Source organism: Cnephaeus nilssonii (genome assembly GCF_951640355.1).
Source record: "Cnephaeus nilssonii genome assembly, chromosome: 20".
Classification (NCBI taxonomy): Eukaryota; Metazoa; Chordata; class Mammalia; order Chiroptera; family Vespertilionidae; genus Cnephaeus; species Cnephaeus nilssonii.
In genome coordinates, this window is record NC_137091.1 from 49,196,339 (window position 1) to 49,214,776 (window position 18,438).

The 18,438-nt window shown below is 53.1% G+C and overlaps 1 protein-coding gene across 1 annotated transcript; it reads left to right on the forward strand.

Annotated features, from left to right (window-relative positions):
• Positions 1 to 91: 91 nt before the first annotated feature.
• Positions 92 to 16,014, forward strand: LOC307116157 (leukocyte immunoglobulin-like receptor subfamily B member 3; the record flags this gene model as incomplete). The annotated part of the gene is given in 17 exon segments (XM_079799830.1): positions 92 to 230; positions 397 to 684; positions 830 to 852; positions 856 to 1,132; positions 1,348 to 1,571; positions 1,575 to 1,644; positions 1,901 to 1,926; positions 1,930 to 2,016; positions 2,018 to 2,213; positions 4,021 to 4,128; positions 10,373 to 10,408; positions 10,567 to 10,815; positions 11,471 to 11,767; positions 12,015 to 12,317; positions 14,004 to 14,117; positions 14,802 to 14,854; positions 15,892 to 16,014. Coding segments are annotated over 17 exon segments (2,613 nt in total).
• Between the last annotated feature and the right edge of the window lie 2,424 nt (positions 16,015 to 18,438).

Consider the following 18,438-nt stretch of genomic DNA (forward strand, 5'->3'; position numbering starts at 1 on the left):
CTGCTCTTCTCTGCCTTGGTCAGTTGTGGACATGGGGACAGGCAGCAGGGGCGGGAAAAGGAGAGAATGGTCAGGTAATCCCCCCTTGTTCATGTGGAACCTCAAGCTGAGGAAGCTCAAGTGGACGGGTACAGAAGAGAAGGGAATCAGCTCAGACGTCCTGGTGCAAATCTCTGACAGGGACTCTCTTCCAGGGCTGAGTCTGGACCAGAGGATCCGATTGCAGGCAGGTGAGTCCTCCCCAGGCTCCATGTCATTTCTCTTCCTTCATCCCTGGGGCTCAGCAGGGGAGCACAGAGGTGCTGGGATGAGGTGAGAGAAGAGGAGGTTCTAGCACTGAGCTAGGAAATGAAGGTGGGAAAGGTCTTGGTAATGCAGCCTCTGGTTTCCTTCCAGGGACCCTCCTCAAACCCACCCTTTGGGCAAAACCGGACTCTGTGATGCCCTGGGGGAGCCCCGTGACCATCTGGTGTCAGGGGACCGTGGAGGCCCAGGAGTTCCGTTTTGACAAAGAGGGAAGCACAGTGCACCAATGCGGAGAGAAACCACTAGATCCGATGGACAAGGGCACGTTCAACATCACAAGCCTGACAGAGGGTGATGCTGGGATATATCATTGTTATTATTACAGACTTGATGGCTGGTCAGAGCGCAGTGACCCCCTGGAGCTGGTGGTGACAGTAAGTAAGAGGACACTCAGGGGTCCCAGCCTCAGGCTCTGCCCTCAGGAAGGGGGTCTGCTCTCAGGGTGTCTCCCTCTCACAGCCCAGCCCTGGGGGATGTGAAGGAGTTGTGAGCCCATTTAACACGCTGCCTCCTCCTCTCCTAGGATCCTACAGAAAACCTAGACTCTGAGCCCTGCCCAGCCCTGTCGTGACCTCAGGAGAGAATGTGACCCTCCAGTGTGGCTCAGGAGAGGGATTTGACACATTCATTCTGACTAAGGAAGGAGATCACAGGCTCCCCTGGACGCTGGACTCACAGCGACAGCCCAGTGGGCAGTTCCAGGCCCTGTTCCCTGTGGGCCCCGTGACCCCCGACCACAGGTGGACCTTCAGATGCTATGGCTGCTACAGGGACAGGCCCCAGGTGTGGTCACCACCCAGTGAGTCCCTGGAGCTCCTGGTCCCAGGTGAGTCCCATTATTGCTCCATCCATGGACTGAGCTACCAGCCAGGTTGTTGGCATCTTTGCTGTCAGGCAAGCCCCATGTGAGATGGTTGGTTGAATAAATTACAGGGGCTCCTGGGCCAGAGACACAGAGAGAGACAGTGAGACCTGGGGGCAAGTACACGAGAGGGGTTTATGGGAGGAGCAGCCCCTGTAATTCACATCTGGTCTCCCCAGGTGAGTCTGGGAAGCCCTCCCTCCTGAGCCAGCAGGGCCCCATTGTGGCCTCTGGACAGAGCCCGACCCTCCAGTGTCGCTCTGATGTCGGCTATGACAGATTCGCTCTGCACAAGGAGGGGGAACGGGACCTCCCCCAGAGCCTAGTCCTACAGCCCCAGGCTGGGCTCTCTCAGGCCCTCTTCCCCCTGAGCTCTGTGAGCAGCTCCCACGGGGGCCGGTACTGATGCTACGGTGGATACAACCTGTTCTCTGAGTGGTCGGCCCCCAGCGACCCCCTGGACATCCTGGTGGCAGGTGAGGAGCCAGTGGGCTCATTCAGGGACCCAGACTCTGCACAGGCTCTGCTGAGGGTCTCAGGTGGTGAGTCCAGAATGAAGGTGCAGGTCCCAGGGAGGGAAAGAGACAGAGAGAGGCAGGGGGTGGTGGGGGAGAGGGAGATACCTAGAGACAACAGAGACAGACAGAGAGGAGGGTCTTCAGAGAGAGGGCTGGTGACTCTGAGGGCAGACAAGGTGTGTAGGAAGCCGTCACCCTCCCTCCCTCTCTCTAGGATGGCTGCCTGACAGACCCTCCTTCTAGGTGCAGCCAGGCCCCAGGGTGGCCTCAGGAGAGAACGTGACCCTGCTGTGTCAGTCACAGAGCCCAAGGGACACGTTCCTTCTGTCCAAAGGCAGGGGGGCGGGGGGCAGCCAATCCCCGCCTGTGTCTGAGATCAGAGCACCGAGCTCAGCTGTACCAGGCAGAGTTCTCCATGAGCCCTGTGTCCTCAGCCCACAGGGGGACCTACAGGTGCTACAGCTTACACAGCTCCTCCCCCTACCTGCTGTCACACCCCAGTGAGCCCCTGGAGCTCCTGGTCTCAGGTGAGGTCCCCTGACCCTGTCTGCTGAGCTGTCAGCTCAGGGTCCTGTCCCCAGAAGAACTATGGGCTGAAACTGGGGTGAGGGGCTCTCGGGATGTTCACCCTGAGGAGTTCCTTTCCTTGGAGGCCTTCCCATTCTGTCCACTCCCTTCCCCTTCACCTGGATACCGAGGCAGTGGGAGGTCTCAGGGGCCACAGCACAGATGTAAGAGGGTGTCTGTGTGAAATGGGATCCAGGGTCATCCCAAGCCTCTCACCCTCTTCCTGTCCTCACTTCCAGGACCCTCTGGAGGCCCCAGACCCCACCCACAGGGCCAACCTCCACAGCTGGTGAGTCCCGGGGAGCTCTGCCCAGAGGGAGCACAGCCCACCCAGCAAGTCCTGAGAGTCTGTCAGGGGATCCAGTGACCCAGATCCTCAAGGACAGCTTGTGTCCCGGGGGGGCTGGGAGTCCCAGGGTCTGAGGCTGGTGATGGGTGGGGTGGTCATGGCAGAGGGAGATGTGGGGGCGCAGGCTGGGGAGGAGCTGGGCTTATTGGGGAGAAGGCAGCCCCGACCCTTCCTGCCCCATCCTGAACCCAGGAGGCACTGAGGATCAGTCTCACCCACCCAAAGGGTCAGACCCACAGACAGGCAATTGGGGGTCTTTTAGGGGAGGTGGTGGGTGCCTCTTTTAGGATAGGGGCTGAGCCATATGGGGGTTCAGGCCCCGCTGGATTCACTGACTTGGACACCCCTTCCCCTGCCTGGGCCTCAGTGTCTCCAAGTGTAAAAGGAGAGAATCCTTGTCCAGAGCTTAGACTTCCTATCGGTTCTGGCCCTGACCTCCTGGGAGAGGGCCTCACAGGGAAGCCCCCAGAACGTGATGTTATGGGGCCTGTCCCCTCTGTCTCAGTGACGGTGACACTGTACAGGGAGGGACAGGCAGGACAAGGGTCCGGGCCCCCAGTCCTCCCCCTCAGCTCAGGCTCAGCTCAGAGGAGGGAACAGGCTGGATCAGCCCTGGGTCAGCTCCTGGCTCTGCAGCTCCTGCTGTGGGGCTGGGCGGTCCCTTCTCTCCTCTGAATGTTGGGTTCCTGTCTGCTCATCCCTGGTCCCATCCTGCTCACAGGCTGCTGGGAGATGAGGTGACATAAGGGCCTCACAGAGCTCAGGAACGCAGAGCCCCAGCCCAGCCCGACCTTCCCAAGGGGGCATCAGGGCCTACAGGGTGGGGACAGATCCAGGAGAGATTCAGAGTCCACACCACACCCTGCCCCTTCTGTCCCTGCTGTGCTGGGGGCGGGTAATGAGGAAGGACCTACAGTTCCAGATGAGATGTGGACAGGCGCCTGCAGAGGGGAGCCCAGAGCAAGAAGCTGGTGTCCCCCTGGGGGGCAGCGTAAGGACAGCACAGGAAACCCACAGTCCTGGGTTCCAGTTCCAGCCCTGCCCTGTCCAGGCTGGGTGACCTGGGGCACGTGGTTAACCTCTCTGAGCCTCAGTGAAGTGGGTGGTGGGGTCAGCAATGCCTGGTGCATGACTATGAGGTGAGAGGAGATGAGTGACAGACCCCAGCATGAGCCTCGCACACAGTAGGTGCTCATTAAATTGCATCACTGGCTTATTCATGATGTCACTCATGTCCAATGTCCCAAATGGTACATGATCATCCTGTTCGGGGTCTCAGTGGCCCTCGTCCTGTTGCTCTCCCTCCTCCTCTGTGAGGTGAGAGGAGATAAATGACAGGTCCCAGCATGTGCCTCGCACACAGTAGGTGATCATTAAAGGGCATCATTGACTCATTCATGAAGTCTCTAATGTCCTAGGTTCCAAATGGTACTGGATAGGGCTCTTGGTGGCCTTGGTCCTGCTGCTCTCCCTCCTCCTCTTCCTCGTCCTCCAACATCGGCCTCAGAGCAAAGGCAGGACCTCAGGTGAGTAGTGAAGGGAGTGACCTGGGTCACACAATGGAGAGCTCAGAGCACCTGCCACAGGAAAGCCAAATAGATGAAGAAGGTCAGCTGGGAAAAATATATCTCCAGAATCTCAAATCAGAAAACCTAGGAAGAATACGCTCATTGTCAGCACAGATGCACAGAGGTAAGGTCATTTTTCATCCTTTTCAGTCTCATGAATATGAAACATTCTCACAAGTGCTTTTTCTGAATCTATTGATAAGATCATGTGATTTTTATCCTTCATTGTGTTGATGTAGTGCATCACGTTTATTGATGCGTGAATATTGAACCATCCTTGCATCTCCAGAAAAAGTCTTTTTGGTCATGTTGTATGATCTTTTTAATTTATTGCTGTATCTGGCAGCATGAGGATAAGTGACAGGAGGATTTCAGCGGTGGAATTTAGGGGAAAAGAAACCATTGCGTTGAATCTTTAGATCCATAGACAACTAGATGATAAAGATGTGGCGTGTGTGCACAATGGAATATACATCAGGCATAAAGAGTACGAAATGCTGCCATTTGGGACGACATGGAGGACCTACAGGGTATTATGCTGAGTGAAATGATTCAGGAGACGCTGTTCCGTCTCACTGTCTCCAGGAGAACAGGACAGTTGAAGGCCCCCCCAGGGAGTCTGTACGCCCAGGTGAACAGCTCAACATCAAGACTCAGGCAGGGAATGACCACCTCTCCTTCTTCCCTGTCAGGGGCATTTTTGGACACAAAGGACAGACAAGCAGAAGAGGACAGACAGATGGACAATCAGGTGGGTCCCATCCTCTCCAGACCCCAAGGCTTCTCAAACCCCAACCATGTTTCATCCCTCTCCCCCTGCTCCAGGCTGCTGCACCTGATGCCCCCCAAGATGTGACCTACGCCCAGCTGAACCTCTTGGCCCTTAGACAGCAGACAAGTGCACCCCATCCTCCCCGTCAGAGGAGCCCCCAGAAGAGCCCAGCGTGTACGCTGCTCTAGCCATTCACTAGCTCAGGAGGGACCCAGACCCCACACTTTAGGGAGGCGGCCTGCAGGGACCCCAGAAGGCAGGAAAGTGCCCCCCTGGACATTCACGTAGTGCCCCACCACCGCGGAGACCTGAGGTGTCCCTGGGACTCTTGGGGAGTCACCTCATTCTATAGCAAAAGATAAGCCAATATCTCTACATTTGGAAATCAAAGCAACAGACTTCCCAATAACCAACGTGTGAACAAAATCAAGTGAATGTTTTAAGTGGAATTGTAATGTAAATGTGACACATCAAACTATGAAATAATAAAATTAAGAACCTTAAAAAATGAATGCCTAATCTATTATGTCAAGAATTTAGGGGGAAAATCTAACTATTGCGTTGAATCTTTAGAGCCATAGACAACTAGATGGTAAGTATGTGGTGTGTATGCACAATGGAATGTAAACCAGCCATAAAGAGAATGAAATCCTGCCATTTGGGACAATATGGATGGACCTAGAGGGTATTATGCTGAATGAAATGATTCAGACAAGGAAAGGTGTCACTTATCTCTGGGATTTTTCACATCCTCACAGCAAAGGGAACAAAAGCAGACCCATAGAAATAAATAACAAAGTGATGGTTGCCAGATGGGAGGGGAGGAAGAATGGGTGAGAAGGGGAAAAGAAGATATTCAATAATAAATATCATATCTGTGTTGTACACCGGAAATTAATATGCTATTGTATGCCAACTATGCTTTAATAAAAATGGTCAATTAAAAAATGGTTAGTTAAATGATAGAAACGTTTTTCTAAATGAAGGTGTAAGGAGGAAATGACACGTTTTTACACAGCAAAGGAAACCATCAACAAAATGAAAAGACAGCCCACCGAATGGAGAACTATTTGCCAATACATCTGATAAGGGCTTATTGTCCAACATTTATAAGGAACTTATAAAGCTCAACACCAACCCTCCCCTCAAACAATTCAATAAAAAATGGGCAGAGAACCAAATAGACACCTCTCCAAGGAGGACATACCGATGGCCAGTAGACATGAACAGATGCTCAACATCACTAATCATCAGAGAGAGGCAAATTGAAACCACACACCTTTCAGGATAGCTTATCATCAATAAAACCACAAATATCTATGCCCCTCTATGGTCATAGCAGCAGCATTTACAAAAGCCAAGATCTGGAAACAGCCCAAGGGCCCATCAGCGGAGGAAAGCTCTGGTACATTTACACAGTGGAATAATATGCAGCTGTAAAATAAAGAAGGAACTCTTACTTTTGGCGACAGCATGGATGGTCCTGGAGAGCATTATGTCAAGTGAAATAAGCCAGTTGGAGAAAGACAAGATCCCTATGATTTCACTCATATTTGGAATCTAATAAATAAAATAAACTAAAAAAATAACAAACATAGTGGAGAGAGACTCACATATACAGAGAACAGACTGTCAGCTGTCAGAGGAGAGGGAGTTGTGGGCTGGGGGAGAAGGGGAATGGATTAAGCAAAGAAATAAAAGAAAGACTCATGGACACAGACAATACTATGGTGACTGCCAGAGGGAAGGGTGGGGCGGGGGAGGTAAAAATGGGGTAAGGGGTGTGGAAATAGATTAGACTTAGGGGGATAAGCACACAGTATCATGTACCGATGACGTGGTGTAGAATCTTATACCTGAAACCTGCATAATTTTATGAACCAACGTCACCCCAGCAAATAAAAAACTTCAATAAAAAACAAATACATGTAGGCTGTTCGGAGATATGGTTCCAGTCAGACCCTCAGGGCCTGCTATTTTTAGGGTGAGAAGCAGGTGTCGCCTTCCTGTGAGGCTAGCGCCTTGTGAAGAGTGCGCGTGTGGTGTGAGGACCCGGCCCCCCACATCCTGTGACCTTCTCTGCTGGGCTCAGCCCCTGCCTCCCCTTCCTCAGAAGCACCCTGGTCCCCAAGTCCTCAGCCTCAGGAAGGGCAGGTAAGCAGGGACCCCTCATTGGAGCTGAATATGGACTTCGTGTTTGTGAATTTCTGCTCCTCGCCTGCCTCTCAGGTGAAAACACAAGAAGTGTCTCTCCTGGGACTTTTATGCCTTTGTGACCGACATTGAAGTCTTTTATCCATTCTGAGTGCATTCTCGTGTATGGTGTAAGTGAGTGGTACATTTTCTTATTATTCTTTTTTAAAAAAATATATTTTATAGATATTTTACAGTGAGGAAGGGAGAAGGATAGTTAGAAACATTGATGAGAGAAAAACATCAGTCAGCTACCTCCTGCACACCTTGCACTGGGGATGTGCCCACAACCAAGGTACATGCCCTTGACCGGAATCGAACCGGGGACCCTTCAGTCTGCAGGCCGACGCTCTATCCACTGAGCCAAACCGGCCAGGACTCTTCTTATTCTTATTCTTATTCTTATTCTTATTTTTAAAAATATATTTTATTGGTTTTTTACAGAGAAGAAGGGAGAGGGATAGAGAGTTAGAAACATCAGTGAGAGAGAAACATTGATCAGCTGCCTCCTGCATACACCCTACTGGGGATGTGCCCGCAACCAAGGTACATGCCTTTGACTGGAATCGAACCTGGGACCTTTCAGTCCGCAGGCCGATGCTCTGTCCACTGAGCCAAACCGGTTTTGGCTTATTCTTATTCTTTTTTTTTTCCATGTGCCTGTCCAATTTTCCCAGCACCATTTTTGCAGAGCCTGCCCTCACTCCGCTGTATATTCACAAAGTCACCAATCATCAGGGAAATGCAAGTGCTGGATGTGGAGAAGAGGGAACCCTCATGCACTGCTGCTGGGAATGCAGCCGGGTGCAGCCACTGTGTAAGCCGTATGGAGTTTCTCAAAAAATAAAAACGTGGAACTGCCATTTGACCCAGTGATTCCACTTCTGGGGATAGAATCGAAGAAACCCGAAACGCTCATTCGAAAGAATATACCTGGTACGCATCCCCTACCTTCACTGCAGCATCATTTACAACAGCCAAGATGTGCAAGCAGCCCTCGTGCCCGTTGGGAGATGAGTGGATAAAAAAGCTGTGGTATGTTTACACAATGGAGTACAACTCGGCTGTGAAAAAGGATGAAAGTCCTACCTTTTGCCACAGCATGGATGGACCTGGGGGTTTGTATGCCAAGTGAAGTAAGCCAGTCGGAGTAGGACAGGTTCCATATAAAATCACTTAAATGTGGAATCTAAACAACAAAACCATTAAGTGTATTTAATTTTTATCGTTGACGCTGTTACAGATGTCTCCCATTTCTTCCGTTTGCCCACTGCCAGCCACCCCATCTCCCCTCCCTTGGCCCTCACCTCACTGTTGTCTGTGTCCATGCGCTGTGCATATATGCTCTTTAGTGAATCGCTTACCATTCTTCATCAACTCCCCCCCTACCCTCCTCCCCTCTGACATCTGTCACTCTATCAATCCATTTCTCCTCCCGTCTTGGCATGTCTCCCATAATGTTGCCATTAGCATTCTTATTTTCTTTTTATACTTGAGGCCCGAATTCATGCACTGGTGGGGTCCCTCAGCCTGGCCTGCACCCTCTTACAGGCCAGGCTGAGGGATTGGACCAAAACCGGCAGTCTGACATCCCCCAGGGGATGTAGTAGTGCGCAAAGCAGCGGGCAGCGGAGGAGAAGCCCAAGCCCAGGCCAGGCGCCGTGCCTCTCCCGCTCATCCCGACCGCCCACTGCACCTGCCACCGCTCTGTAGTGTTCCCACGTAGGCGGGTGAGGCTCGCACCACCGCAGCTGTGCTCTCCAGCAGCGAGCCCGGTGTCTGGCTCACGTAGGTCAGCTGAACGGTGCTCCCGCTGTGGGAGCGCACTGACCACCAGGGGGCAGTTCCTGCATTTAGCGTCTGCCCCTGGTGGTCAGTCTGCATCATAGTGACCGGTCAACCGGTTGCTTGGTCACTTAGGCTTTTATATAGATAGATAGATAGATAGATAGATAGATAGATAGATAGATAGATAGATAGATAGATAGATGATAGATAGATAGATAGATAGCCTTCTCCTTCAAGATAATACTGTATCTTTTGTATTATTATTGACATTATTACAGATGACCTTCATCTCTGCCTATATGCACCCCTCTACCCAGCACACACCCCACCGCAGGCCTTCGGCACACTAATATCTATGGCTCTGAGCTATGCATATATGCAGGTAAGTTCTTGGATTCATCTTTTTCTGCCCCCTCCCTTCCCAGAGATCTGTCCCTTTCTTCCATGCATCATGCCTCTGGACCTATTTTTTTTTTATCAAGTTATCTTGTTCATTAGATTCCACACATAAGTGAGATCATGCAATATTTGTCTTTCTCTGACTGGCTTATTTCACTCCACATATTACCCTCCAGGTCCCTCCATGCTGTCTCAAAGGATAAAAGATCCTTTTTTTTTCACAGCTGCGTAGTATTCCCTGGTGTAAATGTACCACAGCTTTTGTACCCACTCATCCACCGATGGGCACTTGGGCTGTTTCCAGGTCTTATCTGTTGTAAATACCGCTTCCATGAACACAGGGGAGCATACGTTCTTTCTGATTGGTGTTTCGGGTTCTGAGGATAGGTTCCCACAAGTGGGATCTGCTGGGTCCATCGGCAGTTCCATTTTGAGTTTCATGTTAACAACTGAGGAATGAACGACTAACACCTCTGCTATAAACACGTCCAGGGGGAGTAGAGACTGTTTCCTGATGGACCAACAGCACCAACCAGACACTGCAAAGTCCACTCAAAGTTGTCGTCACAGAACCCAAAGGCCAGACCAAATGTGTAGAGTCGCCGGGAACAAAGGAAAAGATCCCTGCGGCGCCGGGAGGGATCGGGCTCCGGCCCCCCAGACCCTTCTCTCCTCCTGAGCCCTTAGTTTGGGGAACCTCAGAGCCAGGCCCAGGGCGGGAGAGTCCGCAGGCAGTGGGTGCACAGCTCACGGACGCGGAGGGCTGCAGCACCTTCTGACCCACCACATCCTGTGCGTCTGTTTTTCCGGCCCTGAGTCTCCTCCATTTGCAGAGCAGGAGCCACCAGAGCAGACGCCATGATGTTCCTCCTCTCCGCTCTTCTCTGCCTCGGTCAGTGGGGGACACAGGGAGGGGCAGCAGGAGGGGGGATGGCACCCCCTTGTTCATGGGGAAATTCAAGGTCTGGCAGCTCTGGTGGACGGGGCCTGATGGGAGGGGAATCAGCTCAGACATCTGGGTGCAAATCTCTCACAGGGACTCTCTTTCAGGGCTGAGTCTGGGCCATACGATCCACATGCGGACAGGTGAGTCCTCCCCAGGCTCCATGTCCCTCCTCTGCCTTCACCGCTGGGGCTCAGGAGGGAGCGCAGAGGTCCTGGGCTGAGCTGGGGAAGGTCTTGGTAATGCAGCCTCTAGTATCCTTCCAGGGACCCTCCCAAACCCACCCTGTGGGCTGAGCCAGGCTCCGTGATCCCTTATGGGAGCCCTGTGACCCCCTGGGGTGAGGGGACCCTGGAGGCCCAGAAGATTGATCTGTATAAGGAAGGAAAGTGTGTGCTTTGGAACACACAGACTCAAAGGAAGTCCACAGCCAAGGGCAAGTTCTCCATCACACACATGACAGGGAATGATGCAGGGAGATACTCCTGTTATTATAACAGCCCCACTGGCTGGTCAGAGCGCAGTGACCCCCTGGATCTGGTGGCAACAGGTGAGAGGACACTCAGGAGTCCCAGCCTCAGGCTCTGCCCTCAGGAAGGGGGTCTGCTCTCAGGGTGTCTCCCTCTCACAGCCCAGCCCTGGGAGACAAGAGGGAGGTGTTAGCCCATTTAACATGCTGCCTCCTCCTCTCCTAGGATTCTACAGCAAACCCAGCCTCTCAGCCCTGCCCGGCCCTGTCGTGCCCTCAGGAGGGAAAGTGAAGCTACACTGTGGCTCAGGGCAGGGATTTGACAGGTTCAGTCTGACTAAGGAAGGAGATCACAATCTCTCCTGGACCAAGGACTCAGAGCCACACCCCAGTGGGCGGTCCCAGGCCCTGTTCCCTGTGGGCCCTGTGACCCCCACTCACAGGTGGAAGTTCAGATGCTATGGCTGTTACAGGGACAGGTCCCAGGTGTGGTCACACCCCAGTGACATCCTGGAGCTCCTGGTCCCAGGTGAGTAAGTCACATTCTACTCCCATCCATGGATTGAGGCACCAGACACATTGGAATCTTCTCTGGGAAGGGAGCCCCAAGTGAGAGGGTGAGGGGATCACAGAGTGGGCCAGAGTAACAGAGAGAGACAGTGAGACCTGGGGGCCAGCATAGGAGAAGGGGGTTATGGGAGGATCCACCCCTGTAATTCACGTCTGGTCTCCCCAGGTGAGTCTGGGAAGCCCTCCCTCCTGAGCCAGCAGGGCCCCATCGTGGCCTCTGGACAGAGCCTGACCCTCCAGTGTCGCTCTGATGTCGGCTATGACAGATTCGCTCTGCACAAGGAGGGGGGACGGGACCTCCCCCAGAGCCTTGTCCTGCAGCCCCAGGCTGGGCTCTCTCAGGCCCTCTTCCCCCTGGGCACTGTGAGCAGCTCCCACGGGGGCCGGTACAGATGCTACGGTGGATACAACCTCTCCGCTGAGTGGTCGGCTCCCAGCGACCCCCTGGACATCCTGGTGGCAGGTGAGGAGCCAGTGGGTTCAGTCAGGGACCCAGACTCTGCACAGGCCTTGCTGGGGGTCTCTGGTGGGCAGGCCAGAGTGAAGGTGCTGTGCCCCAGGGAGGGGCAGAGACAGAGTGTGGGAGGTTAGAGGGGGAGACTCGGAGGAACAGAGACAGACAGAGAGGAGAGTCCCCAGAGAGAGGCCTGGTGACTCTCAGGCCAGAACAAGGTGGGCAGGCAGCCCTCACCCTCCCTCTCTCTTTCTAGGACAGCTGCCTGTCAGACCCTCCCTCTCGGAGCAGCCAGGCCCCAGGGTGGCCTCAGGAGAGAACGTGACCCTGCTGTGTCAGTCACGGAGACCGATGGCCACTTTTCTTCTGTCCAAGGAGGGGGCAGCCGATCCCCCCCTGCGTCTGAGATCAGAGCACCGAGCTCAGCAATACCAGGCAGAGTTCTCCATGAGCCCTGTGACCTCAGCCCACGGGGGGACCTACAGGTGCTACAGCTCTGACAGCTCCTCCCCTTTCCTGCTGTCACACCCCAGTGAGCCCCTGGAGCTGCTGGTCTCAGGTGAGGGCCCCTGACCCTGTCTGCTGAGCTGTCAGCTCAGGGTCCCGTCCCCAGAAGAATTATGGGCTGAAAGGGGAGAGGGCCTCTAGGGATGGTCACTCAGAGGAGATCTGTCCCTTAGAGGCACCCTACCGCTGTCCACAGCCTTCTCCTCACCTGGATCCAGAAGGGGTCAGCTGGGCAGTGGGAGGGACTCAGGGGCCACAGCACAGATGTAGGCGGAGTCTGAGTGAAGTTCCCACGCCAGGGTCAGCACCAGCTCCTCGCCCTGTGCCTGTCCTTCCCAGGACCCTGTGGGACCCCAGCCCCCCACCCACAGGGCCCATGTCCACAGCTCGTGCGTCACTGAGAGCTGGGCTCTGAGGGAGCACGGACCACCCAGGAAGTCCTGAGAGTCTGTGAGGGCATCGAATCTCTCCTAGATACTCAAGGACGGCTTGTGTGCGGGGTGGGGGGCTCAGATTCAGGCAGATATCAGGAACCACCAGGCTCCTGGGTCTGCGAGGCTGCCAGGTGACAGGGGGGTGGTCAGGGCAGAGGGAGACGTTGCGGCCCTTCCCTGGAAGGGGCAACTGTGGTCAATTGGGGAGAATCCAGCTCCTCCTCTCACCCCACATCCTTATCCGCTGGAGGCTCTAAGGATGGGCTGCTCCCCACCATGGAGTCAGGCACTGAGAGGGGTAAGTGAAGGAGGTGGTGGAATGCCTCCATGGGGACAGGGGCTCAGCCACACTGGGTTTCAGGCCCCTGTGGAGTTCCTGACTTGGACCCGCCCTTCCCCTGTCTGGGCCTCAGTGTGTGCAGGTGGGGAAGGAGAGAATCCTTGTCCAGAGCTTAGACTTCCTGTCGGTTCTGGCCCTGACCTCCTGGGAGAGGGCCTCACAGGGAAGCCCCCAGGACGTGATGTTATGGGGCCTGTCCCCTCTGTCTCAGTGACGGTGACACTGTACAGGGAGGGACAGGCAGGACAGGGTCCTGGCACCCAGTCCTCCCCCTCAGCTCAGGCTCAGCTCAGAGGAGGGAACAGGATGGATCAGCCCTGGGTCAGCTCCTGGCTCTGCTGCTCCTGCTGTGGGGCTGGGCGGTCCCCTCTCTCCTCTGAGTGTCGGGTTCCTGTCTGCTCATCCCTGGTCCCATCCCACTCACAGGCTGCTGGGAGATGAGGTGACATAAGGGCCTTACAGAGCTCAGGAAGGCAGAGCCCCCAGTCCAGCCCAACCTTCCCAAGGGGGCGTCAGGGCCCTGTTGGTAAGGATGGATCCAGGAGAGACTTAGAGTGCACCCCTCACCCAGCCCCTCCCTGTCCCTGCTGTGCTGGTGGCGGGTAATGAGGAAGGACCCTCAGCTCCAGATGAGACGTGGACAGGCCCCTGCAGAGGAGGAGCCCAGAGCATGAACCTGGTGTCCCCCTAGGAGGTGGAGGTGGGGGGTGGGCAGCGTGAGGACAGCACAGGCAACCCACAATCCCGGGTTCCAGTCCCAACCCTGCCCATCCAGGCTGGGTGATATCAGGCATTGATTAACCTCTCTGAACCTCAGTGAAGTGGGAGATAGGGTGAGCAATCCCTGATGCATGACTGCTGTGAGGTGAGGAGATGAGTGACAGACCTCAGCACGTGCCTCACACACAGTAGGTGCTCATTAAATGGCAACACTTGCTCATTCATGACGTCACTCATGTCCAAGGTCCGAAATGGAACATGAACATCCTGATCGGGGTCTCGGTGGCCCTTGTCCTGCTGCTCTCCCTCCTTCTTTTCTACCTCCGACACCAGCGTCAGAGCAAAGGCAGGACCTCAGGTGAGTAGGGAACGGGGTGACCTGGGTCACACAATGGGGTGCTCAGAGCACCTACCACAGGAAACCAAGTGGGTGGAGAAGGTCAGCTGAGAAAAGACTTCTCCAGAATCTGAAATCAGAAAACCTCGAAAGAAAACAGTGTCAGCACAGATGTTCAGTCTCATGAAATATGCACACAAGTGAGTGTTAAGGTTTCCTTCTTCCCTGTGGAATCACAGGGGGAAGGACTCCTAACCTCCCAGGGCTGAGACGGACCCTCTGGACCAGCCCAGAGAGGGGCTCATGTCCAACCTCCTGCAGGGACCACACACCCAGAGGCCAAGGACAGAGACCTTTAGATCATGTAATTACTGCCCCAAAGACCCAAGAACTCCACCACCCATGGCCCATCTCTGCCCCTAACACATCTGTCTCCTCCCCCAGCTGCAGCCCAGATATGGACGTCCAGGAGGAGCCCCTCTGAGAGAGGAAGAGACAGCTGCCCTGGGGGAGGGGAGACAAGGATTGAGGATGAATTTGGGAAGGAGATAGACTGGAAGGGTGGGGTTCAGGGTGAGACCCACACTGCCTGACCTGATGTCTCACCTCACCCTGGGTTAGTGGCCCATCTGGGAGCAGGCGGGGCCTGCAGCCCTGAGAACTTGGGGACCTGCCAGGAGACACACCCCCATTCTGCCCCAGCAGATGCTGCCATGAAGGACCCACAGCCTGGGGAGAGCGTGGAGCTGGACCCTCAGGTGAGACCCCTGCTCCTGTCCAGGCCACAAGGACATTCCTATCACCCAGTTTAATCCAATGGACCCTTACATGTCCCACCTCACTTGCTTCTCAGCAGTGTCCACACTGACCTTCCCTCTGGGCCCCCAAGGTTATCCTGCTGTGACTCACTCCTACTGGTTTCCTTGTGACCTCATGGCCCCTCCTACAGGGCCCCCTTTACTGGCCCCTCGTCCTCTGTCTGAGCTTGTGCAGCCCCAGGTCTCAGGAGGAGGCAGGAATGAGTGACTCACCCACAGGTCCCCAGGACCCCTTCATTCATTCACCCAGCAGATGTGAGGGGCTCACTGTTTACCGGCTCCATTTAGGGGCCACGGTGCAGCCCTGAGCCACACTGTCTCCCGCCTCGAGCTCACCTGTGGGCGAGGGAGACAATGTGCAAATAAGCAGACAGTGTCCCAGAGAGCAAAGTGCTGTGAAGGAACATGAAGCAAGAGGACGGGATAGAGTGCATGGTGGGGGGACAGGGAAAGAGCGGGAGCAGAGGTCCTGGGGCAGGGCCTGCTTCTTCAGGAGGAGGGGCCATGAGGCTGGAGCCCAGTGAGCAAGAGAGAGCGCATTAGGATGGGAGTCAGAACCACAGAAGCATCCAGAGGCCCCGAGGCTTGGGAAGTCCTCACAGATTCCATCAGGAGAGGGACCTGGTCTATTTAAAGTGTAAGCCATCTCTCTGGCAACCTGAGGATGATTGACAGGAGGATTTCTACTGTGGAATCAAGGAGACCCTGTTCTGTCTCACTGTCTCCAGCAGAACAGGCAGGATGAAGGCCACCAGGGAGTGACGTACGCCCAGGTGAACCTCTCAAGACTAAGACCTGGGCAGGTAATAGCCACCTCTCCTTCATCCCTGTCAGGGTGATTACTAGATAAGAAGGGCAGACAAACAGAAGCGACAGACAGATGGACAGTCAGGCGGGTCCCATCCTCTCCATACCCCAAGACTACCCCAACTCTAACCACATTTCATCCTACTCACACCCCTCCCCCCCTGCTCCAGGTGGTCACCTACGCCCAGCTGAACCACCTGACCCTCAGACAGAAGACATGTGCACCCCCATCCTCCCCATCAGAGGAGTCCCCAGATGAGCCCAGTGTGTATGCTGCTCTGTCGGTCTACTAGTCCAGGAGGGACCCAGACCCCACACTCCAGGGAGGGGTTTTGCATTTCCCAGAAGGGGTGGAAGCCTGACGTGGACCTCCACAGCTCCTGGAAACCTCTGGGAGTCACCTGATTTTATAGTCAAGATAAGCAATGTCGCCTGACCAGTGTTGCTCAGTGGTTGAGAGTCGATCTATGAACCATGAGGCAGCAGTTCCTTTCTTGGTCAAGGAACATGCCAGGTTGCTGTCTTGTTTCCCAGTAGTAGGCTTGGGGGAGGCAGCCAATCAATGGTTCTCATCATTGATACTTCTATATCTCTGTCCCTCTCCTCTCTGAAATCAATAAAAATCTATACTAATAATAGAAGAATATGCAAATTGTCCGGGACTCCTTCACAGTAATGACCAAACAGCAGGCTGTGTAGTGCAACAAGGCCAGCAGTGGGGTTAGTGAGGGACGACCAAATGACTGAACAGCAGGCTGCATGGGGAGACCAGGCTGGCAGGGGGGAGAGTTGGGGGTGATCAGGCCAGCAGGGGAAGCAGTGAAGGGTGACCAGGCTGGCAGAGGGAGGCAGCAAGGGGCTATCAGGCCAGCAGCGGGGGGAGGGGCAGTTAGGGGCAACCAGGATGACGGGGAGGTCAGTTGGAAGTGACCAGGCCAGAAGGGGGGGAAGTTGGAGGTGACCAGTCTGGCAGGGGGGGCAGTTAGGGGTGATCAGGCAGGCAGGCAGGTGAACAGTTAGGAACCAGCAGTCCCAGATTGTGAGAGGGATGTCCAGATGCCGGTTTAGGTCCGATCCCTAGGATCGGGCCTAAACTGAAGGTCGGACATTGCCCAAGGGGTTCCAAATTGGAGAGGGTGCAGGCTGGGCTGAGGGGACCTGACCCCTGCATGAATTTTGTGCACCAGGCCTCTACTATATTAATAACAAGATAACAAATATCCTTACCTTTTTAAAATAAAGCAACAGATGTCTCAATAATAAATGTGTGAACAAAACAGAAGTGAACATTTTTAATTAAATGATAATGTAAATAGTACACATCAAATCTATTAAATGGGAAAATTAAAAACAATGAATGGTAGAAAAGAAAATGCTAATTAGACCAGATTAAAGCCGGGGCTGTGAAGGAAGCCCGGATTCCAGGTGTCTGCCAGCAGCCAGAGGGAAGCAAGCCTGTGTCCCGGGTGCCAGAGGGAAGCAGGTGCCAGCAGCCGGGGGGAAGGAAGGCCTACTCTTGCAAGGATTTTGTGCATAGGGCCTCTCTTAAATAATAACCTTAAAAGTAAATGGATTAAATGCTCCAATCAAAAGATGTAGGGTAGATGATTGGATACAAAAACATGACCAAACTATATGCTATCTACAAGACATCCACCTTAGTACAAAGGACTCACACAGACTAAAAGTAAAGGGATGGAAAAAAATTCAGGCAAATGGAAATTAAAAAGAAAAAAAATACTGGAGTAGCAATACTCATGTATGGCAAGATAGATCTCAAAGTGAAGCCATAACAAGAGATAAGGAAGGCACTTCATATATTAAAGGGATTGATACAATAGGCTATAACTCTAGTAAACATATACACACCCAATACAGGAGCATCTAAATATATTTTTTAAAAACTTCTGCAGGCTATCAAGGGAGAGATTGACAGCAATAATAGTAGGGGACTTTAATACCCCATTGACATAACTGGATAAATCTTCTAGACAAAACAATAAGGAAACAGCAACCCTACATGACACTCTAGAGCAGATGGAACTAATTGACATCTTCAGAACATTCCACCCCAAAGCTACGGAATATACATTCTTCTCAAGTGCACATGGGACACTGTCAAAGACAGACCACATGTTAGGACACAAGCTAAGTCTCTATAAATTTAAGAAGATTGAAATCATACCAAGCATCTTCTCAGACCACAATGGCATGAAATTAAAGAAAGTAGCTACAATAAAAAACATTAAAAAACAATCAAATGCATGGAGGCTAAATCACATGCTATGACATAATGAATGGTTTGCCAAAGATGAATTAAAAAACATCCTGGAAGCAAATGAAAATGAACACGCAACAATCTAAAATCTATGTGACACAGTGACAGCAATACTGAGAGGGAAGTTCATAGCACTACAGGCCTACCTCAAAAAATAAAAATAAAAAAAACACACAAAACACACACACACACACACACACACACACACACACACACACACACAAGAAAAAATGGTAATAAGTTATCTAACACTACAACTTAATGAATTACAAAGTGAACAACAAGAAAAGCCCAGGATAAGTAGAAGGAAGGCAATAATAAAGATCAGAGTGGAAATAAATGAGGTAGAGAAAAACAAAACAAAAGATCAATAAAACAAGAGCTGGTTCTTCGAAAGGATAAACAACATTGATGAACCTCTAGCCAGACTCACCAGGAA